Below are 18,656 nucleotides of genomic sequence, written 5' to 3'. Positions count from 1 at the left end.
TTTTAAAGGAAAATACTACAAAGACAATAAGTCAAATGTTGAAACTGAGAAAAATTTTATTTTTTTAAAAAAATATATGCCGATTTTGAATTTGATGCCGACAACATGTTCTAAAAAAGATGGGACGGGGAATATTTCCCACTGTGTTTATTCACCTCTTCTTTTAACAACACTCTGTAAGCATTTGGGAACTGAGGAGACCAATTGCAGTTGTTTTGAACGTGAAATGTTTTCCTTTTCCTGCTTGATATAAGATTTCAGTTGCTCAACAGTTCTGGGTCTGCTTTGTCATATTTTTCATTTCATAATTCACCAAATGTTATCAGTGGGTGACAGATCTGGACTGCAGGCAGGCCAGTTTAGCACCCGCTCTCGTTTAATATGGACCGATGCTGTTGTAATACATGCAGAATGTGGTTGTCTTGCTGAAATAAGGAAGGCCTTCCCTGAAAAAATGTTGCCGAAACATGTATATATTTATATGCTGTTTTATGTTGAGATTTTTTTTTTTTTTTGGGATGTACTGACCTGTTGCCAATTAAACAGCAGGTGTTTTTTAAGCATTACACAACTTTACCAGCCTTTTGTTGCCCCAGTCCCAACCTTTTTGAAATGTGTTGTTGGCATCAAATTCAAAATGGGCAAATATTTTTCAAAAAACAATAAAATTTCTCAATTTCAACATTTCACTTGTTGTACAATTTTAAATTAAATAGGGGTTTAAATTATTACCAAATCATTTTGTTTTTGTTTAGTGTCCCAACTTTTTTGGAAATGGGGTTGTAATAACACACTCTAAATTTAGTTATTACAGTTTGCCATTAGCTTCAATCGAATTTTTGCCAGCGCTCAGTAAAACTTGCCTAGTCTTGCAACAGCTGCTATGAAAAACACGTTTGTGTGTGAAACATAGGTCAGTTGATCTAAATCTGCCATTTTTAATGATGCATACTTTTTTTGGTGTTCTAGAAGTGCTGACGATGCCCACAGCATACAGAGAACAGCATATTGTGACATTATTTATTGCAATAGAGATATCATATCATCATATCGCCCAGCCCTAATTGACCCCATTGTACCCCACATCTCTCTGTCCACTGTCAATGCCTCCTATGTCCTGCCTGTCTTTCTCCCCATCTGTCTGTCTGTCCATCCCTCTTAGTCTCTGTTCCAGAGCCTGAACAAGTGTGGACCTCTTCAGCTGCGAGGATAAAAGGCAGCCTTGTGTCCGCAGAATGAGAGAGCGAGAGGGTGAGGGAGAGAGCGAGAGAGGGCGGCAGACAGAGCCCGAGGTTGAATTAGAGAGAGGGAATGAGAAAAAGGGGTGGGCAGAGAGAGAAAGAGAGGCTGTGTGGGTGGAGGAAAAGAGAGAGAGAGGGAGAGAGAGGGGAGTTAAAGAGCATATTTGTCTCTCATCACTAGTTGCAAGTGATTTGTGTTAAGTTTTGGTTCTCTGTTCAGCTCCAGAGACAAAGTCCAGTCCAAGTTCATTTGGATTGTAATCCCTGTCTTCATGGGATTAAGTGGTGGAATGGTGTATTGCCACTAAGGAGCCTGGTTACTCTTTACTTTCCTCCAAGACTTCTTGAATTGGCGAGGTGAGTTTGACTGACAGCTAGATCAAGTACATGTGCAGTTTTGGCTTTCCCTGTTTTGTAGGCAATTATGGGCAGAGACTCTGTGGGTTTGTCTTTGCATTAGCTTGTCTTATTCTGCATCCTAAAACAAACATGTATGGTTTCTCTCTCCTTTTATGAGTATGAGACAAAGGTAATATATACTTGCCTATGAGTCTGTCTGTGTCAAATTGCTAGTTTTGCAATTTCCTCATGAGTCAGTGTCAGAATTAGAACAAGAGGAAGAATCTGGGCAGGAAGAGGAAATAAGGAATATAGAGTAAGCAGAAAAACTCTGTATATTTACGTCATTTAACATTATGTAATTCTAGAGGATGTTTTAGTGTCTGACATTTTGTGGACATGGATATATATATATATATATATATATATATATATATATATATATATATATATATAATATATATATATATATATATATATATATATATATATATATATATAAAGATGAGTGTGAGAGAGTGAGTAATGGAACAGTGAGAAACTGGACCACTCTGGACCCAGCATAGCCCACAGATCATAGTGCTGACCTCAGCACAAACAATAAGCATACTGTCCCAGTGGAGACAGCACTGGACATGTGAGTGTGTGTGTGTAAGTGTGTATGAATGACTGGTCCGCTGACACACATTTGCAGTACCTGTCAGCCCAGTTACACACTGTGGTTATAAGTGACCTATGGTCAGTTAGGGATGTCCTATAGATTACTCACCTGTCCATTCCAGCAGATCTCCAGAAGATCCATTTTCTTCCTCTTAGAGGTGGGAGTATAAAAGTGAATATGGATATGTTACTTTCCAATTAAATGGATTTTATCAGTATCCAAACTGAAGTAAGGTCTCTTGATAGCTAGGTACTTTCCTAATTTTAGCTTTTAGCTTGTTGTCCTCCTCACCAGAGTCATTTCTGTCATTTAAGTAATCCATTGATACGGCTGCAATACAATATGTATACGTGTGTATGGAGTAGCTAAAGCAATGCACATGTGACACAGATATCAGCCAAATTCCACACACTCCTAATACCTGCTGCAGTCAGTGAGTGTGTGTGTGTATGGGGGGCATGGGGAGATTACAAGCCAAGCACAGCAGGTCTGTCTGAATGGAAGCTTTCATACAAGACAGAGAGATCAGGCCACATAAACTGGGCACTAATGTGAAGCAGCATTGTGCTCCTTTAATGAATTGTTTCTCTGAGCTGTAATGGAATAGTGTGAAAGAGAGAGAGAGAGAGAAAGTTCATCTAAATCACTGGCCTGTATACACTGACCATCAAATATTTGAGGAGACCTTTTAATAAATGAGCATGTGGTCATAGTTGGTTCACAACAACATCAAACAGAAAGTCATGAAAAAATAATTGTATCGAGTGTTCAAAATACTCCTTGGTATTTGGGGGTCCTATGTTTGTTTACTACTCCAGTATTGGCTGGCTGCTAACTCACTTGCCTTTGCGGCTGAAGCTAGCTTCAATGGCAAAAAACTTTGGTTTAGCAATTTCTCTATTAGAAATGCTCTTTTATAATTTAAATTTTCTCTTTGTAAATCCAAAAACTTGCCAGATTTCTTAAGATGCTATGGCATATTATAATTTTTTTTCTGTGGTGTTCTGGCCATAGTTACAGTATCTAGGCTAAAAGAATTAATATGGCAAAACAGATTGCTACAGTGTCCCCTTGAGGCAGACCAGTTCACCTCTTGTCAGTTAAGAATAGCCAGATTAAGATTAAGATTAAAATTAAAAATGAATGGAGCAAAACAGATTGCTACAGTGCCCCCTTGAGGCAGCCCAGTATATCTCTTGTCAGTTAAGAATACCAAGAGTAGGCTTACTTCGCCATTTGGTGGTTTAAGCAGGTTAAACAATTTCCTTTCCCTGAATTTGTATTTGAGTGTATATTTTACCCTAATGAACAGCGTAACATCATAATAAGTTTGTTGTCAGGGATTACCTAGAACTTTAATTTTGAGACATTTAGGGAGTCCAAGTGGATAAATTGACAGTGCCCCCAGGACCCCCTATATTTTGCATGTTTTTGTGCTTGTTACTAAGTAATGCTAAACACATCAGTCCATTGTTCTGAGAACAAAAGCATCTTCCTTTTCTCAGTAACAGCTTCTGCACATCCTTTCAGACCCATAGTGTTGAGTTTTCTTCTCACAGTGGAAGGATGAACAGAAGCACCTGTGGATTTTTTTGAGCCCATGTCCAGAAAAGCTATGAAAACAAGTGTGTGTGTGTGTGTGTGTGTGTGTGTGTGTGTGTGGGTGTGATGTTGAGAAGGAGAACAAAAGGGGTTATTTAATGCAGAGTTAGAGCAGGTGAGAGGGAGCCAAGAGAGTTACGGTTGCTCTGGCACAATTTCCTGCTCTCTGTCTATTCCTTTATTCATCCCTGTTCACACCAGCCTAAAAAACAGGTGCGGAGTAAACCTGGCCATGGCTACGTGAGCCACTGCATTCTTCCCTTTCTACAGGTGGGAACTCAAATTTCCACCAAGGATTTCCCCCTACTTAGCAGGGCTTTAGGAAACAAACCACTAAAAAAAGGTAGGCATGTTCTCATACTTGCCTGGCCTGGGTTGCTGATATACAACTATTTCCAACTTTTCATCTGTTCCCAGACCACTTCTCATGCATGTTATTTTCCTGGCTGGATGCTGTGTGTTGCTTCACTCGTCTGTTGTCGCACAGCATTTTAAATCTGTGCTTCTGAGAAGGAAGAATTAGAAACAGGTCTTGCTGGAATGTCGGTTAGACTGTTGAATGCATGCACACAAATCTGGAAATGATGTGCCCTTAAGCTAAGTATCTAGCTTGGGGTTGAGTCATACTGCATTAACTCAAGTATCTAGCTTCCTTGCTCCAGGCAGAGGATGTAATGAAGCCTGCCATATGGCTCCACGTGGAAGAGCATACTGAGAGATACTTGTTGTTTTTTTTTGTTGGTTTTTTTGGTCAGTGACAATACATTAGATATAATTTAGCTTAGCCTTCATGTTGTATCACTTGTCGTGGCTTTGGCACCCTCTCCCCCTCTTTGTCTGGTGACCCCATGCATAGTCTAGCAGGCCAGACGTAATCTCATACGCAGTGGTGGACAGTAACTAAGTAAATGTAATTAGTTACTGTACTTAAGTAGTTTTTTTTCTGTACCTGTACTTTACTTAAGTATTTCCATTTTGGGTGACTTTTTACTTTCACTCCACTACATTTCAAAGTCAAATATCTTACTTTTTATTCCACAACATTTTGAGAAATCTGTTGTTCCTTTTGGTTTTTGTGTGTATAAAAATGTAACATGTCAAAACAAAAGAACCACAAAGCATCATACTGACCCAGTGCAGCACACGGTTCAACATCAGTGCAGCAGCGTAAAAACTTGGGAGCACATGCGTCACCTAAATGATGGAACTAACCTAACTTTGTGTAAATAGAGCACAATATAGAAATATGTCCACATGTGCAGTCGTGACTGGCGTGTTTCTTTTTTTCTGAATTCATACAAACACTTTCATTTTATAGTAAATTAGTTTCGGTTAGTTTATGTTTATGAACAGAGACCTACAGATCAATATAGTAAAGGAAAATGTCTTTGTGATCCTGAGTTTAAAGACAGTTTTTATTCAACTTGTAATTAAGTTACAAAGTAATCTTAAACTGAAACTTTGCTTGTGTGTAAAAAGTGATTTCAGAGCCACTCAGTTCTCCCTTGATGGAAACTGTTTGCCTTCAGTTTTTTGTGCGTATGATCATTTTAATAGAGATCAGTGTCAGACTAATTAATGACATTCTATTAAAAGACTGGTTTACCAAGAGAGACACTGGAGTATTTTCACCTAAAATAAGTTCAGGAAGCAAGTCTTGTTATAAAAATGATAACAGGACATTAAAGTCATAATCAATCTTCTAGCACTTTTACTTTCGATACTTAAGTACATTTGAAGGCGAATACTTTTGTACTTTTACTCAAGTTGAGGTCTAGAGTAAGAACTTCTACTTTTACTGGAGTAATATTTTACCTTGGGTATCTCTACTTTAACTCAAGTACATGATTTGTGTATTTCGTCCACCTCTGCTCATGCGTGTAATCATGAGAAACTGTGGACTGAATGTGGGTGAGGACTAACAAGGGTGGGCACAAACTGTGAAATGTCTAAACCTATCCAATGCTTTGGCTTTAACACTGTCCAAAAGATAACAAGCTTGCTGTTAGCCCATGGATGTAATATAAGTTAGCATGACTGAAAAGTCCCCCCAGATGACTCTAATGAGAACAGTCTATTTTGAATTCATTGTTTTTGTGATGGCCCTGCGATGAACTGGTCTGTCCAGGGTATATCCTGCCTTCTGCCCGATGACCGCTGGGAAAGGCTCTAGCACCCCACCGCGACCCTGAGGGAGAAGCGGCTTAGAAAGTGTGTGTGTGTGTGTGTTTTGTGATGTCATGATATAACAATTTACATCTGTCTATTCAGCTTACAACAGCTTACCCCGCCTATTTATGCTGAAGTTATAAAGAGTGTTGCACAACATAGGGAAGACAATCATAACAGAATTTTCGCCTCATCTTAGATGTGGTCAGTCAGCCAAGACACGTTTGCTGTAGTTGATCAGCTGATCAGTTGTATGAAATAATGCAATTACCTGTAATGTTTATCCATTTTTATAGATAACAGTATGACATCAAAAACACATAAGCAAGTCTATTTGAGATTACTTAATGACAATTTGCATAGTGCTAATTGGTGGGACATAAACTGACTTGAAATTACTTGTTGGCTACATTACCCTTGTAGCTCTAGCGAAAAGCTAAAGAAGAAAACTTTGGACACCAAACATGTCTTGGCTGGGATGAAGTGTGTGTGTGTGTGTGTGTGTGTGTGTGTGTATGTGAAAGAGAGAGAGGTGGAGAGTGCACAGGTGTGTTTCAGGATCCAAACAGAATTCCAAATTCCACAGCCCAACCTGAAAAGATCACTCAGTGCCAATCACATTAGATCTTTCCATCGTAAACTGCAAATTAGAGCAAATATTTGAGATAGATGATAAAACTTCTGACAGTTGGTTGCATGTCTGTGTATATTTAAAGGGGAAAAAATGTCTTAATCAAACCAAAAACAGATGATGCAGAAATTCCGTGGACTCTCTTGGCCAGACAGACAGAACATTTTGCCTCCATATCACAGTGCCAAAGAAGTAGACCCAGTCCCGTTGCACACACACACTTACAGTCCCCTGGTCTGAGTAGTGAAGAATGTTTAAGCCACGTATGCAGATGCACATTTGTCTGTTAAGGGAGCTGTGGGTACACTTTATGACGCCTCCTTGCTTTAAGCTGATACTATAATGAAGGAGCTGACTTTGGGAAAAGTGCTGATAGAGCTGAAAAACCTTATGGGTCTGCTAGTAATTCATGAGTCAGAGCTAGCTTAGCTTAGAGATTGCATACATCTAATTCTGAAATAAATCCACATTGGATGAACAAAATATATTTCAAGTTCCTGTTTTTTCTAAAATATATTTCTTCTTGTTCATTGCTTACCTGAGTTCCTGTTTCTGCCTAACTTTGGAGCACTTAGAACATCATTTAAGAACCTTGTTTAAGGTTGGGATTAATAATGGACTTGGGCCTTGAGTAGCTTGTTTATAGTGGACAATCAAAGAATGGGTGGCGGATCGGTGAACTTCAAATGATCCATCAAAAAATGCTGTTACAATTCAAAACAATTAACTGACAGTAGCCAAAGTGGCAAGAGACTCTGATAACACTGATTGATACCTACAACTGCCAGTGTAGGTAGCGGTGCTCCCACCTTTTCATTGTCTTTTTCTTCATTATCTTTAGCAAGGTTTGACATGATAATCAGGGTTATTTGTGAGCTGTGTTTTAGTGTTAGGCTTATTAGTTAGAATTAGCTTATTAGTTAGAATTTGAAAATACTCAGGAAAGTATATATCTAGCAGTATTTTACTTGAGCATATGTGTGAGTAAATATAACTAGTTACCACCCACCTCTGCTATCGGTTCAAGAGGCTGCAGTTTACGAGAAGCATTTGCAATCAGCATGCATAGACAAGAGTAAAATAACTACACATGGCTTTCAGCTATTTAATTTTAGTTGAAAGTACATATGTTGTGTGGTTAATGGGTCAGTAGTGCCATTTTGAATGGTCACAACAAATTCACAGGTAGGCCAAATCTTGTATTTCTTTCCTGAGGGTTATATAAGCTACAACTATATAACCTTAACTGAGGTAGTGCTAAACATTGTTCAAATTTTGCAATAAAAATGCCGTAGAAGACACTTGCTAGTTTGTCGACCAAATTCAAAGAGTTCCTAACTCATATTAGGAGAAAATAACTAAATACTGTAAGTTGTTGCTTTGTGCACATGAGCAATTATAACCAACATAATTTCAATGTCCTCTCGGTTTCTAGCATTATGCCTTAATCATATTTTGGCAAGTGAAATTATTTTAAATCTAGTTGATATATTTAATTAGCTTACAATATTTTTGTTGTCAGCTTATTAGAAGATTGTTTAACTTGTTTCTAGACATGTTTACTTCTTTTAAGTGCTTTAGTTTGCAGTTGTAATAGGGTAGTAGTTTGTAGCAGCTGTGATTAGCACTTAACCATTACTATACCAAAGCTGTACCTGCTTGTACAGCTGCTTCATATTTTGGCACTTTTAAAGACTAAGCAGATAATGATACCAGACTTTATGTAATCTGTAACTTGGGTCAGTGAAGATTTAGTTGTTCACTGACAATTTCACATCCACAGATGCTCTCACATACACGTATGCTAGGTATCATTTGTTTTTGTTTTAAACTTACACAAAAAAATTTGGGTATGCAATAATATAAAAAAGTCATTATAATTATCCCCAACCTTAATTAGATATTCATCCATTATTGTAGATTTTGATAAAATGTAGTAAAATACCGATAAATTGACCAAAATGTCTATTGTATATCTTGTGTGTTATGTCATTGTATCACATGATGCTTATATTGTGATACGATATAAGCGCCCCAGCCCTGTTGATGATTGTGCCACATACACTTGGAAAACTGTAGCTACTATATGGTGTGCCCAAACGCTTTTGTGCTTAAAACAAGCTGTGTTCATTACTGTTGGTGCAGGACTTAATAAACTCATACATCTTGCAGCAAAATGAGAATTTTGAGAACTGGGATTTTGATTGGTCAATATCTGCTTTAAATGCGTCATATATTTCTATTTTTTTCAGACTTTGTTTATTTGGTTTATTTATTTATAAGATTTTAATATTGAAACTATATTAAGCAGTCATTTTGGCCCTCTGGGTCCAATCATAATGCCACCACTGATGAGCATTCAAGGGATGGGTAGAAACTTCAACTGTTTTGAGAATCTGAATGCCCTTCAAGAAGGTGGCAGGGATGGGGGATCCCTGCCACCTTCTTGAAGGTAGTTCAACCAAATGCCCTTGACATTCATCCACAGCAGTTAGGTCATGAAAATTTCCTTTTGTTTTGACCATATTTCTTGGATTGTAGATGTTATCGAGAACGTTCCAGAAAAAAAGAAAGCTGTTCGACCTTCCTAATGAGAGTTATTCGGTCCGGGGTCAACGCACAGGAAACGGCCCCTGCTCTGGAGGCAGCACCGGAAGAACCATCTTCGGGATCCAGCTGTGGTTGCTTGGTTTCAGCTCGACTTTGTTTGTGTCTCCGTTTTATTTGTTAGGGTTTTTTCCCCACATACTCCAGCTTTGTTGGCAATGGTCAGGGGAAAAATCCATAATGCTGATAGATATTCCTTCTCTTTTTCTTCTGCTATTTCTTATTCTTGCTATCAAAGAGTGTTCTGCTCATTTCCTGCGAGACTGCCTTGTGACTCTACAGCTTTTTCCCATGTCCTTTTCCCAATTTGGCCCTCATCTCTGGCCATGTAACCTTGGTTAAGCTTTATCAACAGCCATTTCAGTCCACATGTGTAGTTCAGAATCCCACATGCTGTTTACTCCAAAGTTCCATGGCAACTATGCTGCGTGGGGGAATCCTTAGGAGATGCATTGTTTCTTTGAATAAAATGAGTCATTCAGTAATGAACACTCCAGTCTTTAGGTGACTCATTTGGAGAGCGTGGATCAGCACTTTCCGCAGCTGGTTTAATGCCGGCTAGGAAAACACCATGGTGTTTTGCCAGGGTGATGGAGGAACAGGAAGACACTGAGCGGAACTCTACATGGAATATCAAGCCCCTTTACATCCCTCCATCTCCACCTCCGTCAAAACGGAGTGAATTGAGGCTCTTTTATCCAAATCTCAAAGCCCCAGTGACGGCTCAACCTGTTACTGCTAATCTGCCAATAATACTCTTAGAGTCTTAGTAACACATACTAGTTTTGACAACTTGGAGATCACAAGGTAGGCTAAGTCTCTCCTTTGTAAACGTTAAGCAAAATGAGAATAACAAACTTTCAAAAATGTTTAACCCTCAATTACAGTTAAGAAATGAGCAAAGAAAAGCTCCACCTAAAGTTTCATACTTAATGCGTTGCTTATGAAGGTTTCACTGAGGAGAAACATTCATGCAACTAGTTGCATGTTGTGAATTTCCTGCCACATCATCTCCTTGCAACTTGATGCAAGTCCAATTAAAGTTGCACGCAACACATTCACTTACTCCACTGGTTAACCAAATCAGAGCTTCTTGTTTCTGAAACACCATATTTTTCTCAATACAAATTATGTAATTTACATATTTCCAGAATTTTATCATCTTTTTTTCACAATTTTTTTTTTCACAGCCATTTTTCTATATCTCTTTATATTTTACATCTAGACGTATTTGATCTAGGCTTCTTTGTTATATAGTATAGGTTGAGTTTATGTTAAACCTATACATTAGTGTATCAAATGAATATGTAGCTTACTTGATAAATGACTCATCAGGTGCTTCCTATCCGTATAAAGTTTCACCCTTTGGATCCGAAATATGTCAAATTAGAGGGCAAGACATGAGGGGAAAAAAGAATCTTGCTATATCACATAAATCACCAGAACAGCAGTTGAACAGCAAAAAATAAATGGTGACACAATCACTAATTATTATTTTAATTCACTTAGAAAATAAAAAAAAACATGTGGGGGTGTTAAAACTCAGCGTAGTTCCTCTCCTCAATATTTTTTAGAATTAAGGTCATTTCAAAAAAGTAGTTTTTTGAGTTATTTTTCTATAGAAAAGTTAGCAATCAGTTGGGTCAAGTTGACTCTGAGGGCGACCTCTGCTCAACCTCATCAATATTTATCCTCCATGTTTTCGCACTGGTGCTATCTCACTAATAGCTTGCTAATTTTAGCTGCTAACTCGGAGGCTGACGAGCTTGGTGCAGTAGAAACAACAGAGCAGAGAATCCCAAAAAGCTTCTTCTCTTCTCCTCTCCTCTCTATTTTCTTCTTCTCCTCTCTTCTGTTCTCTACTCTTCTCTTCTTTTTATCATCTTCTCTTTTCTTTTTTCTCTTGTTTTCTTCTTTTCTATCCCCCCCCCTCTCTCTCTCTTACTGTCTTCCTCTCTCTCTCTCTCTCTCTGTCTGTCTCTCTCTCTCTCTTTCTCTGTGTCTGTCTGTCTCTCTTACTCTCTCTCTCTCTCTCTCTCTCTCTCTCTCTCTCTCTCTCTCTCTCTCTCTCTGTCTGTCTCTCTCTCTCTCTTTCTCTGTGTCTGTCTGTCTCTCTTACTCTCTCTCTCTCTCTCTCTCTCTCTCTCTCTCTGTCTGTCTCTCTCTCTCTCTTTCTCTGTGTCTGTCTGTCTCTCTTACTCTCTCTCTCTCTCTCTCTCTCTCTCTCTCTCTCTCTCTCTCTCTCTCTCTCTCTCTCTCTCTCTCTCTCTCTCTCTCTCTCCCCCCCAGCCGTGGTGGTGACAGTAGTCGTAACTCTGCGCTCTGGAACTCCTGAGTGTTTAGCAGTGTTTAGTCAGAGACATGGACTGTACACGAGCTCCAGAAGACGCAGGAACAAACAAGAGCAGAAGTAAACACAGCATGTAACATTTAGACTAAGGCCATACAAGGTGATGGATCAATATTTGGACAGCTTTGAGTAGAAATGATGGTGAGTATATGACTTCCTGTCATATCCAGTTCTGCTGGGCACATTAAAGCTGTGCTTCTTTATTTTGGCTTGAGAGTGAGAATCAGTGGACTGCTTGGCCACTGCCATTCACTGAATTAGAGTTAGTTGAGTGAGTGTATTGGCTTCGTATGAGCTTGACAACTTTTTATATTTAAGTTAAGGTGTCAGAATTGAATTGGCCAGCCTACAAAAACTAGGTGTCAGGCACCTATTTGATTTAAAGTCCAAAACTATTCTCAGTTATATTTTGGTCCCACATGCTTATCATACTTCTCTACCAGTTCACATTCACCCATAGACATAGCTCCTCTCCATTCTGGTATTTCTTATGCCACGTTCTGCCTGTGGAACTGCATTAGCTATATTTTCCCACTGTGGTTTTCTCTGTAACACTAATGTACTGAAGTGCTCTGTGTGTGTGTGTGTGTGTGTGTGTGTGTATGTGTATGTGTATGATTATTACCCCTGTAAGAGGAGCCCTGTGTGTACAGTGTGGTTGGGCTGAGGCTATTTTCTGCTGCTTGGGCCAGGACACAGTGGCATGGCTGCAGACCTAATGACATGTTTCAGAGACATGGCACTCCGTTTAGCCACATAAGCCATCGCCCCGTGGTGGAGCACTGCGAGATTGTGTGCTGTATGTGCGTTTGTTTTTATGCATTTTCAGGACAAACATTCCTGACTTTGTAGGAAAACAAGATAGGTATTTGTTTTTAAAAGTATTTGTTTTTAAAAACTGTTTTTGTTTGGCTATACTTTGAAAAATCTTATTACAGGGAGATTAGGCACTATACACACACACGCACACATGCATTTGTGAGGTCAGACACTGATGTTGGACAAGATGGCCTGGCTCACAGTCTCTGCTCTAATTCATCCCAAAGGTGTTTTATCGGGTTGAGGTCAGGATTCTGTGCAGGTCAGTCAAGTTCACACCAAATTCACTCATCCATGTCTTTATGGTCATGTTGGAACAGGAAGGGGCCATCCCCGAATTGTTTCCACAAAGTTGGGAACATGAAATTGTCCAAAATCTCTAGGTGCTGAAGCATTAAGAGTTCCTTTCACTGGAACTAAGGGGCCGAACCCAACTCCTGAAAAACAACCCCACACCATAATCCCCCCTCCACCAAACTTTACACTTGGCACAATGCAGTCAGACAAGTACCGTTCTCCTGGCAACCACCAAACTCAGACTCGTCCATTGGACTGCCAGATGGAGAATTGTGAGTCATCACTCCAGAGAACACGTCTCCACTGCTCTAGAGTCCAGTGGTGGCGCTTTACACCACTGAATTATGCGCTTTGCATTGCGCTTGGTGATGTAAGGCTTGGATGCAGCTCAGCCATGGAAACCTATTCCATTAAGCTCTCTACGCTGTTCTTGAACTCATCTGAAGGCCACATAAAGTTTGAAGGTCTGTAGAGACTGACTTTGAAGCAAATTGGCGACCTCTGTGCACTGTGCACCTCAGCATCCGGTGACCCTGCTCTGTCATTTTACATGGCCTACCACTGTGGCTGAGTTGCTGTTTTTCCCAATTGCTTCCTGAAATTTCATGACTGGGCTTGTTGCACAGGTGGCGTCCTATCACGGTACCATGCTGGAGTTCACTGAGCTCCTGAGAGAGAGCCATTCTTTTACAAATGTTTGTAAAAGCAGTCTGCTTGCCTAGGTGCTTGGTTTTATACACCTGTGGCCATGGAAGTGATTGGAACACCTGAATTCAATGATTTGGATGGGTGAGTGAATAAGTTTATCAATATAGTGTACATACACATGTTAATCATTATATGCAATATGTTATATGTTATAGGGTTAGGGGGCATGTCATTATACACACACACAACCACGTACATGTCCATGGGATATTTCTTTACTTCACATCCTGACACTGTACATAAACATGTGAGTCTGTTTTATTTGTTGGCGAGAGGAACATCAACATAAGCAATCTCACCAAATCGCAGGCTAGTTTCCCACCCAGGTCTTAATTGTATGGTTGCTACTGCAAAGTGACCTTGATCAGAGAACTGTGAGTGTGTTGTGTGTGCATCTTTACTTTAGTGCAGATCTGTTCTATTCTACAGTAGGGCCATTCGTGGCCATGCTGTGGCTGGATTCTCCAGTAGTAGTCATATGACCCCTGATGAGACTGGTGAGATTATATAAGTGCCTTTCACCAAGTTATTCTCAAATATCACTCTCAGTTAATATTTATATCCTGTAAGCATTCTGTCTTTGCTTGTATAAGGAAGCGAAGCTTCACATTCCTACAGTTCCCCTGACCGAACATGCCAACAGAGAGGATTTCTCTCTTCTAAAGGAGTAACTGATTCACAATTATTAGATTTACTATGATTCAGCTAAACACTTCAAGAATTTCATTCAAATTTCATTACATTATTTTAGATCCAGAAGTATTAAAGAAATCCCTTAGTACACAAATGTGAATGGACGACCTGTTTGAAAACAGCCCGAGAATTGTATGAGAACTGAATGAGTGTGTTGTTAATTGAATATTATTATAACTGATTATACAACAGTTAGTTCTGACGACACAATCTTCTTGGTTGAAATGCATTCTACCTACAAATAACATCATATTTTCACATCATTTCACTGAGCCCTGTTTGCTAAGTAACAACTGCTTTGCAGCTACTTCATAGGCCCCTTAATGATGAAAGCATTAGCGATCTGTGTTTCTAGACCATGATGTTCAGTGGAATTTAACAGGAGACATTTTTTAAATGTAGTTGGTTCTCTGTCTTTTGTTTTGTTTTTGGAGTTTTATTTTATGAGGATGCTAGAAGATAAAAGCTAATATCCAGCGAATTTCTTATATAAAACTAACTTTAGCGAGCTACTTCTTTTGGCGGACAGATTTGCCAGTGTTAACGCATGTTTGAACTCATTTTCTGGGTTTTTGAATTTATTTTGCATAACAGTTGTATAAAAGCAACAGAACACTCAGGGTTGTATGTTATCAAAAATAACATCACTGTTGTGATGACCTACTGTGCTTGAATCACATTTCCAAAACTAAAGTAATTGTCATGTTCAGATTGATATCTCAAGTTCTCTTTAAAGGATACAATACTGTCTGTCTGTTCTGCCCATTGGTGTCTAGGGAGAGTGATGCTATGCTATACTCTTAGCAAAAAGAAGTCTATACACTACCCAAAAAGATTAATTGGCAATAGCTGAACTCTTTTTGATACAAGAATCTACAGATTTATTTGAAAAAGTGAAAGTCTCCTGAAAAAACAGAGGCTGTAATAAGTGTGGTGGACAGACTACTAAGAAATTATGACTAAAATAAAGTAGTTTTTGAGGCTTGTCATTTTCTGGTAAACATATATTTTCTGCTTTTTCCCTGATGATGAATGTATAATTAATGGCCATTTGGACTGGCAAAGAAACAAATGAATTTAGGTCACTGACATTTACAGAGTACAAGTAGGCCTAAGAAAGCAATCAGTGAGTGACAACATAGTGTTTCTAATAAAGTGGCAGGTGAGTGCACAAAGTTTCATCTGTGTGTGTTTTCCCTGGTGTCAGTCACAGACATTTGTGTGAGTCAGAGAGCGTTGGGAGAGCGGGGGGCAGGGGGTTCCAGCTCAGTGACTGGTTCGGATGACTGATCTGTTGTGATGTGTCTGCTGAGCTATCTACTGACCTGAGGGCCTGTACCTGCCTATTTATACTGTAATGTGCATATGCCTGCACCATGGATAATCAGCAGCATCTGTTCCAAGTGTGTGTATTTTGGATGAGTCATACTGAGCCATGCTGTGCACAGCTTCTGAACTACACGCTTCAACCCATCCTAACAGCTGGTCATTTCTAGCCTGCGTGTTAGATGTGCTGGCATGCCCCGTGGGCTAAAACAAGCTGCCACCTGTGGGCCATGTTTTCTAAAAACCCAATAAAAAACAGGATCAAAGATCTGAATACCTAAATGTATTGTAATTATGACAGTTATGCCAAGAATAGGCCTACAACCAGTTCTCTATCACCTACACTTAGCAGGAGCCAATAGAAGCAAATTAATGTGTGAATTATGTAAGTAGAGATGTATTGATATAAACAACAGATGTTACAGATTAGGTAGAAAAAAGCTAGTGTATTCCTTTAATGCAGGGGTGTCCAACCAGGGCCAGTGGTTACAGGTTTTTACTCTAGCAAAGCAGCAGCACAAGTGATCAGTTGTATGAAGACTGATCAATTGATTAAACAAGCAGAATAAGGTGTGATCCTGTTCATAGAAATGAAAACCTATAGTCACACCAGCCCGTGATAGATAAGATTGGACACCCTGTTTTAGCGTTTAGTCCAGAGCAGGATTGCACAGCTGTGGTCCTTGAGGGCTGGTGTCTGGCAGAGTTTGAGAATTTACCTGCTCAAACACACCTGATTACGCTCATCTGTTAATTGCCAAGTTTAATGGGCATGTTATTATTAGGTGAAACTGATAAACTGTGCTAGACACCAGACCTCCAAAACTGGAGTTGTACACCCCTGGTCTACAGTCTACTTGTGTGCAAATGGATTGAGCTCAGATAGTCATCACAAAAACTCTTTGTTTGTAAGTATGGCATTTTTTGCAAGAGCAATATACACTGCAATAATGCAATGACAAAAGCATTGTAATGTTGTAACAGTATTTGTCAATAGTGTCATTGTATTGTGTTTGTAACTGTTTGTATTTAGCCCTGTATTTATTTCCTTTTGCTTTATCTGCCCTTTTATTTGAAACAGGACCTTTATGATTGTGATGAAGTGAATGATAACGAAGAAGACATGGACAGCCTGAACAGGAACATTCCTGAATACGGCCGCCAGACCCATCAGGTCCTACAGGTGAGTAACCTGAGTGGACTACAGGTCCATAATGCCACAACAGTCAAACACAAATCACAGAATGCTGGCATAAAGAGCAAACCTGATATATATCACCCCATTTCCAAAGAAGTTGGGACAAAGAAATGTAAATAAAAACAAAATTCAATGATGTGTGAATCATCCAAACCCTACATTTTCTTGAAAATAGTACAAAGACAGCATATCAAATGTTGAAACTGAGAAATATTGTTGTTGTTTTTCTTTTAAATATATGCTCATTTTGAATTTGATGCCAACAACATGTTTAAAAAAAGTTGGGACAGGGGGCTTGTTTACCACTGTGTTTCATCCCCTCTTCTTTTAACAACACTCTGTAAGCATTTGGGAACTGAGGAGACACTGCTATAGTTTTGAAAGTGAAATGTTTTCCCATTTTTGCTTAACATAGGTTTTCTTGAGACCATGCAGTGATTTCCACTTGAGAATCATGTCTGATTTAATGCCCAAAGATCATGGCCAGCTAGTACTGGTTTTTGGCCTATGTCATACATGCATACAGAGATTTCTCCTGATTTTCTTTTAATGTTATGATGTAGTGTAGATGATGAAAAGTAAAAGTTCTCTGCTATTTTATGTTGAGAAACGTTATTCTTGAATTGTTGCACTATTTTATCATGCAGTCTTTCACAGAGCAGTGAACCCTCCTCATCTTTACTTCTGAAAGACTGTTCAAGATGCTCATTTTTTACACAGTCATGTTACTGACCTGTTGCCAATTAACCACCAGGTGTCTTTTTAGCATTGCACAACTTTACCAGCCTTCTGCTGCCCCTGTCACAACTTTTTTTGTGTGTAACATGTTATTGGCATCAAATTCAAAACAGTCATGTATTTTTTTCAAAACACAATAAAATGTCTAAGTTTCAACATTTGATATGTTGTCTTTGAAACATTTTCTTTGAAATGTGGGGTTTAAATGATTTATCATTATCTATCTATCAAGAAGGACAATATCTATAAAGGTAGTCTACATTAAGATTAGTGGGGAAATATATATTTTTGGATTAAGATATAATTAAGTGAAGTGATTAATCTTGATCACAGTCAAACATTGTATGTGTAGATATTTTGCTCCTCAAAGCCATTAACTGAACAAAAACACTGTATTTCAGATCTTTGTCTTAACCTATTTTCTAAAAGCTTGCATGGAACTAGTTTAGCTTGCCTATTTATTGGACATTTCCAAAACAAAGGTGACCCAGGGCAGATTACAACAATGAAACAATACATCCACTCACAGATAACACATGCAGGCTCTGAAGCATGGCCAGTGGTCAGCTGGCGCACAATGTGACTGGTGAAAGAAATGCCAGTTGACAATAGAAGCAATTAAACACTATACATAGTACCAGTGTTAGGAGATTACAGGGGAAGATATGAGAACTAAAACCAACCAACATTGCCTTTGAGCTTGTTACAAAGAGTTAGCATGCTTCAAAGTTAGCTGGGATCTCAAGATGAATAGATATGCAGTCTTGCCATTTCTTTCATGATGGTCAAGAGAATAAGAAGTTTGGCAAATCAAGAAATCAAATGCACAATTTATCTTGTACTTTAAAGTGTAACCTGCTGAAATAAATAATAGAAACCATAGAAAAAACGTGCTGGTCTATGATGGTCTGGTGCTATACAGTATATATAAACAAGCTTGTCTATGATGGTCTGTATGAATACAGTGGGGCAAAAAAGTATTTAGTCAGCCACTGATTGTGCAAGTTCTCCTACTTAGAAAGATGAGAGAGGTCTGTAATTTTCGTTATAGGTACTCTTCAACTATGAGAGACAAAATGAGAAAAAAAAATCCAGGAAATCACATTGTAGGATTTTTAAAGAATTTATTTGTAAATTATGGTGGAAAATAAGTATTTGGTCACCCACAAACAAGCACGATTTCTAGCTCTCACAGACCTGTAACAACTTCTTTAAGAAGCTCCTCTGTCCTCCACTCCTTACCTGTATTAATGGCACCTGTTTGACCTCGTTGTCGG

General features: G+C 38.9%; 1 protein-coding gene across 5 annotated transcripts in view; it reads left to right on the top strand.

Moving 5' to 3' along the window:
* Window positions 1–18,656, top strand: part of phldb1a (pleckstrin homology-like domain, family B, member 1a) — an 83,234-nt gene that overhangs the window by 5,464 nt on the left and 59,114 nt on the right. For 3 of the 5 annotated variants that reach the window (XM_017701765.2, XM_017701769.2, XM_017701770.2), the window contains exon 2: window positions 16,525–16,626. In XM_017701765.2, the coding sequence (XP_017557254.1) occupies window positions 16,525–16,626 (102 nt within the window). Of the gene's footprint in view, window positions 1–1,392; window positions 1,599–11,531; window positions 11,742–16,524; window positions 16,627–18,656 lie in introns of those variants that run through there. The other 2 variants (XM_017701767.2, XM_017701766.2) reach the window with 2 other exon arrangements.

The sequence above is a fragment of the Pygocentrus nattereri genome, chromosome 23 (genome assembly GCF_015220715.1).
Source record: "Pygocentrus nattereri isolate fPygNat1 chromosome 23, fPygNat1.pri, whole genome shotgun sequence".
NCBI lineage: Eukaryota > Metazoa > Chordata > Actinopteri > Characiformes > Serrasalmidae > Pygocentrus > Pygocentrus nattereri.
This window is presented reverse-complemented; position numbering and strand designations above follow the sequence as displayed.